The sequence below is a fragment of the Narcine bancroftii genome, chromosome 10, assembly GCF_036971445.1.
Source record: "Narcine bancroftii isolate sNarBan1 chromosome 10, sNarBan1.hap1, whole genome shotgun sequence".
Lineage (NCBI taxonomy): Eukaryota > Metazoa > Chordata > Chondrichthyes > Torpediniformes > Narcinidae > Narcine > Narcine bancroftii.
The window spans coordinates 14,093,448-14,106,920 of record NC_091478.1 but is presented as its reverse complement, the minus strand read 5'-3'; the positions used below and the strand labels follow the sequence as shown (position 1 = coordinate 14,106,920).

General features: G+C 41.1%; 1 protein-coding gene across 2 annotated transcripts in view; it reads right to left on the bottom strand.

Moving 5' to 3' along the window:
- Positions 1-6,246: 6,246 nt before the first annotated feature.
- Positions 6,247-13,473, bottom strand: part of LOC138744189 (hyaluronan-binding protein 2-like) — a 39,901-nt gene continuing 32,674 nt past the window's right edge. For both annotated transcript variants that reach the window (XM_069899954.1, XM_069899955.1), the window contains 4 exons: positions 11,507-11,643; positions 11,268-11,393; positions 8,339-8,484; positions 6,247-7,032 (listed from right to left, as the gene is read on the bottom strand). In XM_069899954.1, coding sequence (XP_069756055.1) covers positions 6,877-7,032; positions 8,339-8,484; positions 11,268-11,393; positions 11,507-11,643 — 565 coding nt within the window. In that variant the 3' untranslated portion in view covers positions 6,247-6,876. The remainder of the gene's footprint in view (positions 7,033-8,338; positions 8,485-11,267; positions 11,394-11,506; positions 11,644-13,473) is intronic.

Here is a 13,473-nt window from a genome sequence, read left to right as displayed (position 1 = left end):
CCATCCAAATTCCTTCAGAAGGTATTGAATTATTCTAATTCAGTAATCTCTGCAGGAGGTGAGACTAGATCAGTAAATTAAAATATTTTCTTCATATTCCTTTTTATATCATGCCCAAACTTTTAAATTGGCATAATTGCCCTTTGAATCATTCTATCAATATAGAACCAAATAATGTTTGTGGCATGAGCAAATGTTTGGGTAAATATGATCTCATCTGGAGTCCATAAAGGGACCTTTTAATTGTAATTATCTAGATTCATTTTGAGATGCCGAGAATAGGAATATCATTAATTATTTCTTGCTCCACTTACCTTCATAGCAATTGACTCTCAATCACCTCCTTCACACTCAACATCCTGGTGCATTCAGAGTGCCATGGCAATATGCCAGCCTGATGAAATATACAAGTGCTAATAATGGGTCTGCCCTGTGCTTATTCACTCATGCAGAAGAATTATTCCTGAGAACAAAATAGTATCTGGGTCAACACATTGGAGGGTAACTCATATTGTTCCATTGTTTAAAAAAGGCTCCAAAAATAAACCAGGAACTTATAGGCCAGTGAGTCTGACATTAATAGTGAGTAAATTATTGGACGGTGTTCTGAGAGATGGGATATACAAGTATTTGGACAGCCAAGAGCTGATTAAGGAGAATCAGCATGGCTTTGTGCGTGGTGCGTCATGTTTAATGAATCTTATAGGATTTTTTGAGGAGGGAACCAAGAAAGTAGATGAAGGAAAGGCTGGGGACATTGTCTACATGGATTTTAATAAGGCCTTTGACAAAATCTCACATGGGAGGCTAGTTCAGAAGGTTCAGACACTAGGTATCCATGGAGAGTTTGGAAAATGGATTTGAAATTGGCTGAATGGGAGAAGTCAGAGTGCCAGTGGATGATTGCTCTCATATTGGAGGCCTGTGATTTGTCTCAGGGATTGGTGCTGGGACCATTGTTGTTTGTTGAAAATATCAATGATGTGGATGGTAATGTGGGAAATTGGATCAAATTTGCTGATGACACTAAGATTGGAGGCATCGTGGACAGCGAGGAAGACTTTCAAAGCTTGCAGAGGAATCTGGACCTACTGGAAATATGGGGCAGAAAATGACAGATAGAATATAATTCAGACAAATGTAAGGTGTTGCATTTTGGTAGGACAAACCAAGGTAGGACATACTTAGTAAATGGTAGGGCATGGAGGATTGCAGAGAATATAGATACATAATTCCCTAAAAGTGACATTGCAGGTAGACAGGATTGTAAAGAAATCTTTGGCACTTGGCCTTCATAAATCAAAGTTTTGAGTGCACAAGTTGGGATGTTATGGTGAGGTTGTAAATGCCATTGGTGAGGCCAAATTTTGAGTATTATGTGCAGTTCTGGTCACCAAACTATAGGAAGGATATCAGTAAGATTGAAAGAGTGCCCAGAAGGTTTATTAGGATGTTGGAAGATTTCAGGAGTTGAGTTACAGGGAAAGGGTATACCCATTGGGACTTTATTCCTTAGAGCGTATAAGAATGAGGGGAGATTTGGTAGAGGCTTACAAAATTGTGAGGGGAATAGACAGAGCAAATGTGAGTAGGCTGTTTCCACTTAGATTGGGAGAGATAATTATGAGAGGACATGGTTTTAGGGTGAAAGGTGAAAGATTTAGGGGGAACATTAGGGGGAATTTCACTTAGAGAGTGGTGGGAGTTTGGAATGAGCTGCCATCTAATGTGATAAATGTGGGCTCACTCTTAAGTTTTAGAATAAATTGGAAAGATACATGGATGGGAGAGGTCTGGAGGGTTATGGAATGGGTGCAGGTCAGTGGGATGAGAGGAATGATGTTTTGGCACAGACAAGAAGGGCTGAATGGCCTGTCTTCTGTGTTGTAGCTATCTATCATTCTACATTACTGTATATTCTAGAGATCCTGTCCACCCTGGATGCCATTTCCTCTACTAATAATCCTGAAATGGTCTGTTTCCCTGCAGTAATAATATTTTCACTTGATAACAACACTTGGAAGTTCCCTTTAAGATCACAAATTTTAAGAGAGAGATTTGTTGTTCCAGGACAGCCACAACTGATGTACTTCTATCAGGCACTCCAGTGTCTTGCTGACGAAACTTGCCCCTTCAGGGTTCTCCAGATGATAACCTCTTTTTTTCAGGTCACAGCAGAGTGCCTTTCTATTTCTCTTATTTCAAGTGAAACATTAGATAGCCAGTCCTCTCCTCTTGTGTGAACCACAAGGGCTTTGACCAGGCTGTCTTCCAAATGGGCTTGCCAGCTCATCTTGTTCCAGTCCCAGCTAATTCTGCTGGCTGTAACACGGTACAAGTGATCTCTGTGTGTCTCTCTCTCTTTCTCTGACTCTCTGAGAGAAAGCCTGCTTGACTCTCTCTGCTTGCAAAACCACACGACCCTCTCAGAAAGGCAAGTTCTCTTCCAGACATAGCAGCTCCGGCATGCTCTTTCATTTGTTGCCTTTGGTAAACAACAATCCATTAGTGAAGTCTCTTGAGCACTCTTCAAAGCTCTTGCAAAAGCTGAATAGCGAACATGTCTAGCATCTCCAGTATTTCAAATAAAATTTGTTTTAAAGTGTTTGTATGTGACCTATTCCAACAAACCTTTCCCAATTTATCTCCCAAAAATCATATCTATATATATCTATATATTCTGTTACAATTCCAACTATTTAATTCCTGATCATTTAATTAAGCAGATTTAAGTTGCCTATTTGATGCAGCAGGTTGACCTCACATCTCCTGGTTATTAGTAAAAACATGATGCTGGAGTAACTCAGCAGGTCAAATAGTATACTTAATAAAGCAAAGATAAAAATGCATAACTAACATTTTGCACTTGAACCCTTCATTAAGGAATGAGTAAAATGTAGGCAGGCACCCGAAAAAAATGTTGGAGGGGAGGAGCACAATTCCACAGGCAGGGAGGGAGGGCACGCTGCCGCAGTCGTCGTGGCTATCCCTCGAAGTCGAGGATGATGGACTTCATTCCACTGATCTATTTATGGGTTCTCAAGTAGCTTATGAGTCCAATCTTGGCTTTGAAAGATCTTCCACATTCAGGACAGGTTGTTCCCAGATGGCAGATCAGGCTTTGGTTGTTGCTGGCTCTCTATCCATTTACTTCTCTTCTAGTTCTGCATATCTGTTGGCTTTGAAAGTAGCTGTTTCTTCTGGGAAGATGGTTTGCCAGTTTCCTGTTCTTGGCATTGGTTTCCCAATTATTAAGGTCAATGTTACATTTCTTCATGTTGGATTTTAAGTCATCTTTGAGTCTCTTCTGTGGTCCACTTCTATTATGCCTGCCTTCTTGAAGGTGGGAGTAGAAGCTTTCTTTTGGCAGATGTTAATCTTCCATCTGCACAACATGACTGATCCATCTTAGTTGGTTCCTAATGACATAGGCTTCAATGCTTGAAAACATTGAGGGGAGGGGTATCGTTCTGTGAATGGAGAGGGAAGAGGAAGGAGAGCTGGAGGAAAGAAGACAGAGGGATGGGGAAGAGAGAGAGAACTGAGAGTAGGTTATAACATTGATTATGTATCTTCATCTTAGCTATAACATTGGTTATGCATTTGTATCTTTTCTATAACATTGGTTTTGTATCTTTACCTTTGCTACATTGTTTCACCTGGCGAGTTTCTCCACCATTGTGTTTTTACTTCATTCATGGTTTCTGTAGGCTTTCATGATTTACTCCTCTCTTCGCTGTATTTTTTCCTCTTGGTTATTAGTCTAGTTTTCGGGATGACTTGTCCTGACACCTGGGGATGAATCTGAAAGAATTTGTGACCATGGTGCTAAGCAATGTAGCTAATAAGACTCAGGATGATAATGATTTTGCAGTGGAGAGGATACTGGTCTATGGAAGATCTATCTAATTTTAATAGCCAATCAGGTAAAGTCATATTTTGTGAAACAAAACTTCTCACATAACCTTGGTGAATTGGTCACACAGGTGTTTTTGGTCAACGTGGGCTCGTGTGCCTGCTACCATGCAGTATCACTAAATTAAAATATATATATAAAATAATGGTTCTAATGGCAACATATTTCAATTTGGAAAGGATCTTGTCAAATGAATAAGAGTTTGTTCCAGGGACAGAGGGAGAAGTCGGGAATGTTGAACGACCTAACCAATAAGGTGAAAATCAATCTATCATTTGCAGTCTATTGAATCTGAAAAAAAGCAGAGAGTTCCCAACAGTGCAGGCGAGTCTCAACTCGGAAGTAGGAACAAAAATATTCAGTTTCTACCCTTTCCAGGAATTTTTCTTTGGCTTGGCTTCGCGGACAAAGATTTATGGAGGGGGTAAAAAGTCCACGTCAGCTGCAGGCTCGTTTGTGGCTGACAAGTCCAATGCGGGACAGGCAGACACGGTTGCAGCGGCTGCAGGGGAAAATTGGTTGGTTGGGGTTGGGTGTTGGGTTTTTCCTCCTTTGCCTTTTGTCAGTAAGGTGGGCTCTGCGGTCTTCTTCAAAGGAGGTTGCTGCCCGCCAAACTGTGAGGCGCCAAGATGCACGGTTTGAGGCGTTATCAGCCCACTGGCGGTGGTCAATGTGGCAGGCACCAAGAGATTTCTTTAGGCAGTCCTTGTACCTTTTCTTTGGTGCACCTCTGTCATGGTGGCCAATGGAGAGCTCGCCATATAACACGATCTTGGGAAGGCGATGGTCCTCCATTCTGGAGATGTGACCCACCCAGCGCAGCTGGATCTTCAGCAGAGTGGACTCGATGCTGTCGATCTCTGCCATCTCGAGTACTTCGACGTTAGGGATGAAAGCACTCCAATGGATGTTGAGGATGGAGCGGAGACAACCCTGGTGGAAGCGTTCTAGGAGCCGTAGGTGATGCCGGTAGAGGACCCATGATTCGGAGCCGAGCAGGAGTGTGGGTATGACAACGGCTCTGTATACGCTTATCTTTGTGAGGTTTTTCAGTTGGTTGTTTTTCCAGACTCTTTTGTGTAGTCTTCCAAAGGCGCTATTTGCCTTGGCGAGTCTGTTGTCTATCTCATTGTTGATCCTTGCATCTGATGAAATGGTGCAGCCGAGATAGGTAAACTGGTTGACCGTTTTTTGTGTGCCCAATGGAGATGTGGGGGGGCTGGTAGTCATGGTGGGGAGCTGGCTGATGGAGGACCTCAGTTTTCTTCAGGCTGACTTCCAGGCCAAACATTTTGGCAGTTTCTGCAAAGCAGAACGTCAAGCGCTGAAGAGCTGGCTCTGAATGGGCAACTAAAGCGGCATCGTCTGCAAAGAGTAGTTCACGGACAAGTTTCTCTTGTGTCTTGGTGTGAGCTTGCAGGCGCCTCATATTGAAGAGACTGCCATCCGTGCGGTACCGGATGTAAACAGCGTCTTCATTGTTGAGGTCTTTCATGGCTTCGTTCAGCATCATGCTGAAGAAGATTGAAAAGAGGGTTGGTGCGAGAACACAGCCTTGCTTCACGCCATTGTTAATGGAGAAGGGTTCAGAGAGCTCATTGCTGTATCTGACCCGACCTTGTTGGTTTTCGTGCAGTTGAATAATCATGTTGAGGAACTTTGGGGGACATCCGATGCGCTCTAGTATTTGCCAAAGCCCTTTCCTGCTCATGGTGTCGAAGGCTTTGGTGAGGTCAACAAAGGTGATGTAGAGTCCTTTGTTTTGTTCTCTGCACTTTTCTTGGAGCTGTCTGAGGGCAAAGACCATGTCAGTAGTTCCTCTGTTTGCGCGAAAGCCGCACTGTGATTCTGGGAGAATATTCTCAGCGACACTAGGTATTATTCTATTTAGTAGAATCCTAGCGAAGATTTTGCCTGCAATGGAGAGCAGCGTGATTCCCCTGTAGTTTGAGCAGTCTGATTTGTCGCCTTTGTTTTTGTACAGGGTGATGATGGTGGCATCACAAAGGTCCTGAGGCAGTATTCCTTGGTCCCAACAAAGCTTGAAAAACTCATGCAGTTTGGCATGCAGAGTTTTGCCGCCAGCCTTCCAGACCTCTGGGGGGGATTCCATCCATACCTGCTGCTTTGTCACTTTTCAGTTGTTCGATTGCCTTATATGTCTCATCCTGGGTGAGGACCTCATCCAGCTCTAGCCTTAGGGGCTGTTGAGGGAGCTGGAGCAGGGCGGAATCTGCAGGAAAACACCAAGTGATGAGAAACAGTCTCCATTGTTTCTGTTGCATGCAAACTTTCTCATTGCATATGGTCATAAAATGAAAACTATTGGATTAGGATGATGAAACCATTCGAATTTATTTGAAACAGGTACATTCAGTTCCATGTTCACTTTGGAGAGCTCCAAACTGGCTCCACTATGTTCTAAATATAAAGGTATTTGTGATGGATGAAAAACGGCTTCATAATAGAATGGCTTTTGTATAGGCATCATCAATGCCTAGAAATTTATAGCCTGCAGTTAGTGCTCAACATGCCACATGTTAATACCAACAAATTGAAGCCAACAGAAAGAAAATCGAAGACAAAATACAATACAATGACCTTCCTCTACTCTAGGCCAGATCCAGTGGAATTATGTCCAACCTCTGTCATTGTGAACTGAATTTATTCTCATCTTCCACCACCTGAAGTCAGTGTTTTAATAAACAGGCATATCACTGAGGACAAGACAGGGTTAGACCTGTCGATAAGAACATGATTTACATGGAGAGGTATTACTTTGAAGCAACTGAGATACCGCGTAACAAATGAAAAGGAACCATGCTGTTTTATAAACATGCAAACACTAATTATTCACAGAGGAAAATGGGAGGAGGGAAACATGAAGAGGAAATCCAGAGAGGAAAGTTTAATTTTAGGTTAAAATGTTGGTTGAAGGTTAAGTTTCACATTATATCAATTTATTGAATATGCCCTCTTATCCAGCTGAGGAACCTGGGGACAATGGTATAAACACCAGGTTTATTTTTAACTCCACAGCTCTGTCCCCAGCTGATGATTCCATACAGATAGCGCACTCCATCTTTCTCACAAGAAAGTGGTCCTCCAGAATCACCCTGTCAAAGAGAAATATTTCAGCATTCGTGATGATTTATTGCTACTTGTGCCAAAAACATGTTTCTTGCAACTTACATATTGAGGGTCTAATTAAATTAACTGTGGTGGCCAAAGTTAAATCTGCTTTGATCAAGTACCTTGGTCTTGATTGAATTTATTTGAGGGAACTTCATGGTGGGTAAATGAATCAGACACAAATGAAAATAAGACCTCTGTTATCCGTATCCAGAAATCAAGCAATGGGCAAAAAAAAATCATGGAAAATAAATAGCTAAAAAAAAGGAAGTTTAAAATTGGCGCATCGCAACATTAGTTCATCAATCACATAAGAAGCGAGCTCAAGCAACTGAAAAATTTACTTATATGGTATCTACCAATCCCCCAATGTGCTGCATACCAGGGGTTTTCCTGAATCACTAAAAATGCATGAGTTGAACTTTACAAGTATAATGACATGCCAAGGCATTGTTCTACTTCATGAGATGCTGTTTTTCAATTGCACAGCATTGAGATTTTTTTGTGCAAAGATTACATTAACCTGAGAGTTGGTCTTTTTTTCTGGGTCATGGTAGGGTGGTACAAACAACCCCAGGAAATATGAAGACCATGTTTACTGCTGCTGGAACCAGCAGCACTTTGAGGAAAGTAAAATACGAAAATCTGTAGACACTGCGGTTGAAGTAAAAACACACAGTGTTGGAGAAACTGAGGAAATTCACATCGATGTCAATGTGCTAAAGAAATAATAAGTCACTTCTGTGAGGAGGCCCCACAGCAAAATGGCTACCATTATCAAAGCTCATGTGATTAGTAGGTCAGAGAGCTTGATGCCAAGTAACAGGCGATTTTAGGCGTATCCCTGGCTGGAACCCCTGGATGATTAAAGCGATAATGGGAGAAGCTCCAAGTGGATGGCAACAAAGTAAGTGAAGTAAAAACAAGAGGTAGGTCCAGAGGAAGTGTTTTACACTGGCAGGACGAGATTGGAATAAAATCATCATGCCTGGAAAAACTTGGCTCTTATTCCTTTAAATTCTCTGAATTCTGGTCAGATTTACCAAAATACTATAGAATGTTAATCAGTACAGAGGACAGATGATAGCTTAATTGCTGCAAAATTCCTTGTGACTTGGTAGATCTGACATAAACCAAATCAAACCACCTCAAGGAAGACACATTTGCTGCTGCTTGGAATACTAGGTGGTGGAAAGCTCACAAGCCACAATTTAAACTCTTTGATAAATAAATGTGCCAATATGATGTAAAAAATAAATGATAAACATTTCATTATTTGCTACGACATACATCACAGGCATCAACTGAATTTCCTTCCAAATATCCTGCACACATCATATTCTGTCCCAGTAACTTTCCATAAACTTCTGGTCCTGTACAGACGCTCCTGCTTATTAGTTCCACAGTGCCTTCCAATAATTGATTCGGTATACGCCCTGCAATGAAATGAGAAATCATAGATGTATTCTTTTCTAAATGTGGCCGATATAGATGGCATAAACTTATGCTCTATTCAGATTAAGTGTCGCTGAAAATCATTAAGCTAAGGATTTCCACGAGGTGACCTGAAATAACAATTGGAATAACGGTAACCTGTGAGTAGGGTATAAACTACTAAGGAGGTCATTCCTTTATTATTCATTCCCATTACAATGTTCTTGATTGATTGCAAAATTGGGAAGTGGTTAGTTGAAGTCCATCCTCAGATCCTCAAGTGCTTCAAAAATATTCCATTGCTTGCAAAACCCACTGGGATGTAATGAGGGTGCAACAAGATTCAAGTTCACGTTCGTTAAACAGGAAAGTCTGCAGACATTGGGACTAAGGAGCATTCCGCAAAAGTGGTGGAGAAGATCAGCAACCATACAGCATGTATATGACGTAAAGGATAGCCAACATTTTGGCCTGAGCCCTATGTCGTTTTAAGCAAAAATTAGGCAGGGACCTGAATAGAAAGGTGGGATAGGGTTGGGGGAGGAAAGGAGAGAAGGTGAGAGGAGGGAAGAAGGGACAGGTGTGGGTAGGAGGGTAGAGGAAAATCTTCTTGTGCTCAGGCCCAAACTATTGGTTACCCTCTACTTACTCTCATTGCTGCATGGCCTGCAGAGTTTCTCCAGCACTTTTGTGCATTGCAAGTTCATGTGTGGTTTTTATGTATTGCAGACAAGATATTTGCCTGATGCCAGGAACAAATAAAGCAGGAGATAATAATAGTCTCGTCTCAATTGAGTGGTTGACCTTCCTGCAGCACCACTCGTAATCTTGATTACCTACAACATTGTGGATGTTAGAAGAAATAGGGAAATAGGGATCCAGAAGGTTGCTTTTGGAGATTTGCATTCAGATAAGAAATTTCATGAGGACAGAGCAAGGTGCTTTTGGTGTAAGGTTACAATGTAAATTAGATAACACTACGATCAAATTACAAACAATATGTTGTATCAGATAATCTGTCCTGCTGATGTTGATTGAGGGGTAAAACTTGCTAGATCTACTAGGAAATGTCCTGTAATTTTCTGCATGTTATCTAACTAGCAGATCAGCCTGGCTATTACATTTATAAGATGGTACATTTGACAATGACACACTCCTTCAGGAATATGTTGCAGGACTAACTCTGATTTACTTTGTGCTTAAGATCTTTCTGAAAAGTGGGGGTTTTACTGTCCAAAGTATTTGGTTTTCTCCATCAATGCCTTTGTTAAGGTGCAGTTGTGTAAATTCAACGCACAAACTGAAATCCTGTTCTGAATCTTCCAGGCCAGTTTCTTGATAAAAGTGACAAATTTAATAAGGAGTCATGGAACAGAAATCAAGTCAACTTTCTTTTGGGGTGGATTAGAAAGTAGTGGGAGCAGAAAAACAGTTTACATTAGAACATTCAGAACCTTAAGCCTACGATGTTGTGCCCGTCTATGTAAACCTACTGAACAGTGTGAACCTTCCCTACCTGAGGCCCAAAACCCTCTCAACCATGTGTATGTCTAAGAGTCTTAAATGCTCCTATTGTACCAGCCTCGCTCACCACCCTGGCAATGCAGACCATGCACCCATGACTCTGGGTAATAAAACTTATCCCTGACATCTTTTCTAAATGTTCCTCCTCTCACTTTATACAGATGTCCTCTGGTATTTGCTACTGTCACCCCTGGGACAAACGTGTTGGCTGCCCACTCAATCTATACCTTTCATCATCTGGTAGGCCTCTATTAAGTAATTTCTCATCCTTCTTTAATCCAAAGACAAAAGCCCTAGCTCTGATAACATTGTTTCATAAGATCTGGTTCCCAACCCAGGAAACATCTTGGTAAATCTCCTCTGCACCCTCTCCAAAGCTTCCATATTCTTCCTGTAATGAGGCAAACATTACAATATTGCAAGTGTGGTCTAACCAGTTTTATAGAGCTGCAACATTACCTCATGACTCTTAAGTCTTCGAGCTACCCCATTCATCTTGAGAGATCCATGGATTTGGAGCCCAAGGTCCCACTGTTGTTCCACACTGTGAAGAATTCTGCCATTAACTATGTACTCCAGCTTCCAAAATGCATAACTTCACGCTTATCTGCATTGAATTCTATCAGCCATTTCTCTGCTCAACTCTTTCTCTGCTCTACTCTTTATCTGGTCCATAACCTTCTATACCAATGCACCAAACTTCCAAGAATGAAACTTACATTGATTCTCTTTGAAAATTCAATTTTTTAGGATTATGGAGAGTGCTGGTAAGTCAAGCATTTATTGCAAATCTCCAATTACCAGACAAAAAAGTTATGGTGAGCTACCTTCTTAGGCACTGCAGTTCTTTTGGTGGAAATATTTCCAGAGAGCTGTGGATAGGAATTTTCAAGTTTTAGAACCTGGGTTGATAATTGATACTTGGCCCAGCAAGAGTGACAGAGGAGAGTAAAACAATTAGTTTTTTTAAAAAATCAAAATGCAAATTAGAGGGAGATTGTGCATTTTTAGCTAAAAGTAAGGCATAGAAATCATATTGTTTGCTTTTAATATGTGACATTTTAAAGTTAAACTTGACATAGTATGTCCAGCAAGAATGTCTGAAGGGAGGTTTTCTTCTTTCAACTCAATGGGAATAGATTAATCTTTCTGTATTATATCTTTGAACTCTTTCGTTGTCTCATCCCTCTCTCTGTTTCTTTCCTCTATTCTATCCAGGAATACTGGAATTGGAGTGATAATCATGTCAACAATGAAATACCTAAATGCGTCCTTCCCCATCCAGATATTCTACATTCAGTCCCAGGAGGAAAATAATCTTCTGCCAGTCTTATGATTTTAACTCTACTGCTTTCTTCAGCACAGCCACCACTGAGTTTAAGTAAAGCTGGAAGAAGAAAGTAATTCAGTCAGTGTCAGAAATACTGTAAAGTGAAATGTTACTTCTAATTCAGACTGAAATGAAAGCTAATTTTACTGATGAATTTCACAGATACTTACCGATGTCATTGTATAATGCATCAGTATTTTCTTGAAAAGATTCATGGATAATGATCCGTTCAACATCAAAAATTACTCCCCCTCTCCTACGGATATAGGTTTTACCAACGTAGACTTTAAACTCTGATTCTGGAACACTTTTAAAAAAATAGATAATTAATTCTGGAATTATTATACGGCCAAATAATTCTATGGACGCATTCAGTTTAACATGGTCAATTTCATTTTTCTTTCTATCATTTTTCCTGGGATTGCATTCGTTGACTTTGTGGCTTAATTGACTGGATTTGCAATGAAGTGAATGATCGGACTATATCCTCTGTGAATGAAGAATAAAAGTTGAGAAAAGCATGTTTTTATAATGTAAAAGTGGGGAAAAATGTAATGAAATGCAACAGCTCACAACAAAAGAAAAGCAATTTGCTAATCTGTCAATTCTTATTAGAGGCATCACCAACAAAAAAAAAAAGAGCCTCATAAACTGCAGAAAATCCAGATGTTCATCTTCTACTATTTGAGGTCATCATCCTGATAATCCCAAAGATTGAGGTGTGTGAACCTGACCTGACTAAATGAATTGTCCATGGCACATAATACCCTGCTGTGCCATTAGCAACTCGGATTCACGAAGGCATACAGGGCCCTGGTGAGACCCCACCTGGAGTATTGCGTCCAGTTCTGGTCTCCAAACTTGAGGAAGGACATACTAGCTATAGAGGGTGTGCAGCGCAGATTTACAAGGTTAGTTCCAGGGATGGCACGGTTGTCATATGCAGCAAGGCTAGAAAAACTGGACTTGTATCCATTGGAGTTTAGAAGGATGAGGGGGGAAATGATTGAGGTATATAAAATCATCAGGGGGATAGACAAGGTGAAGTCTGATTACTTGTTCCCAATGATGGGGGAGACGAGGACTAGAGGGCATAGTTTAAGAATACAGGGTAGGCCCTTTAGGACGGAGATGAGAAAGCATTTTTTTACCCAGAGAAGTGTGAATCTGTGGAATGCTCTGCCACAGAGGGTGGTAGAGGCGGATTCACTGACTATGTTCAAAAGAGAGTTAGATAAGACTCTTGTGGGTAACAGAGTTAAGGGTTATGGGGATAAGGCTGGAAAGGGGTACTGATGGTAATGATCAGCCATGATCTAAAATGGCGGTGCTGGCCCGACGGGCCAAATGGCCTACTCCAGCTCCTATTGTCTATTGTCTATTATCAGCTAGAAGTTAGATCAGTGGGCTAATGACTCAAATCTGGTGAATGAAAATCAAACGAACAGTAGAATTTGTATATCTCTCTTATCACCTCTAATCTTCCTGTTTTCTAAGGTATAAAGTCCTCATCTACTCAAACTCTCCCTATAGCTTAGACCCCTGAGTCCTGGCGATGTCCTCATAAAACTTCTCTGTAGCCTTCTCAACATCTTATACATGACCTCCCAACTTCTATACTCAATTCTATGACTAATGAAGGCTAATGTTCTGACAGCCTTTTGACCACTGTATCCACCTGTGACGCCACTTTCAAAGTACTGTGTATCCATGCTCCTACATCCCTTAGCTCGACAAAATGCTCATAAATTCTGTCCCTAAGATTCCTCTCCAAGAGTTTGCCAACCACTGACACTGGTTGATAATTCCAAGGTTCTGATGACCTTTTTTACACAAGCGTAACATTTGTCATTCTCCAATCCTCCTGCACCTCCCCTGTGGCTAGAGAGAACAGAAATATCATTGCAAAAACCCCAGCAATCTCACCCCTCACTTCCTTTAGTAAGCTCCAATATATCTCATCAGGTCCCGGCGATTTATCAGTCTTCTGATTTTCTAAGGAATCCTGTGTTATAGCTTTGCTGAAAACAATTGGTAAGAGAGAAAACATATCTAGCTGACATGTCTACTCCCATCATCTTTGGATGCGTCTTTGAATCAAAAGGGTTAGACCCTTGATGCAGCAGGAATCTGAGAT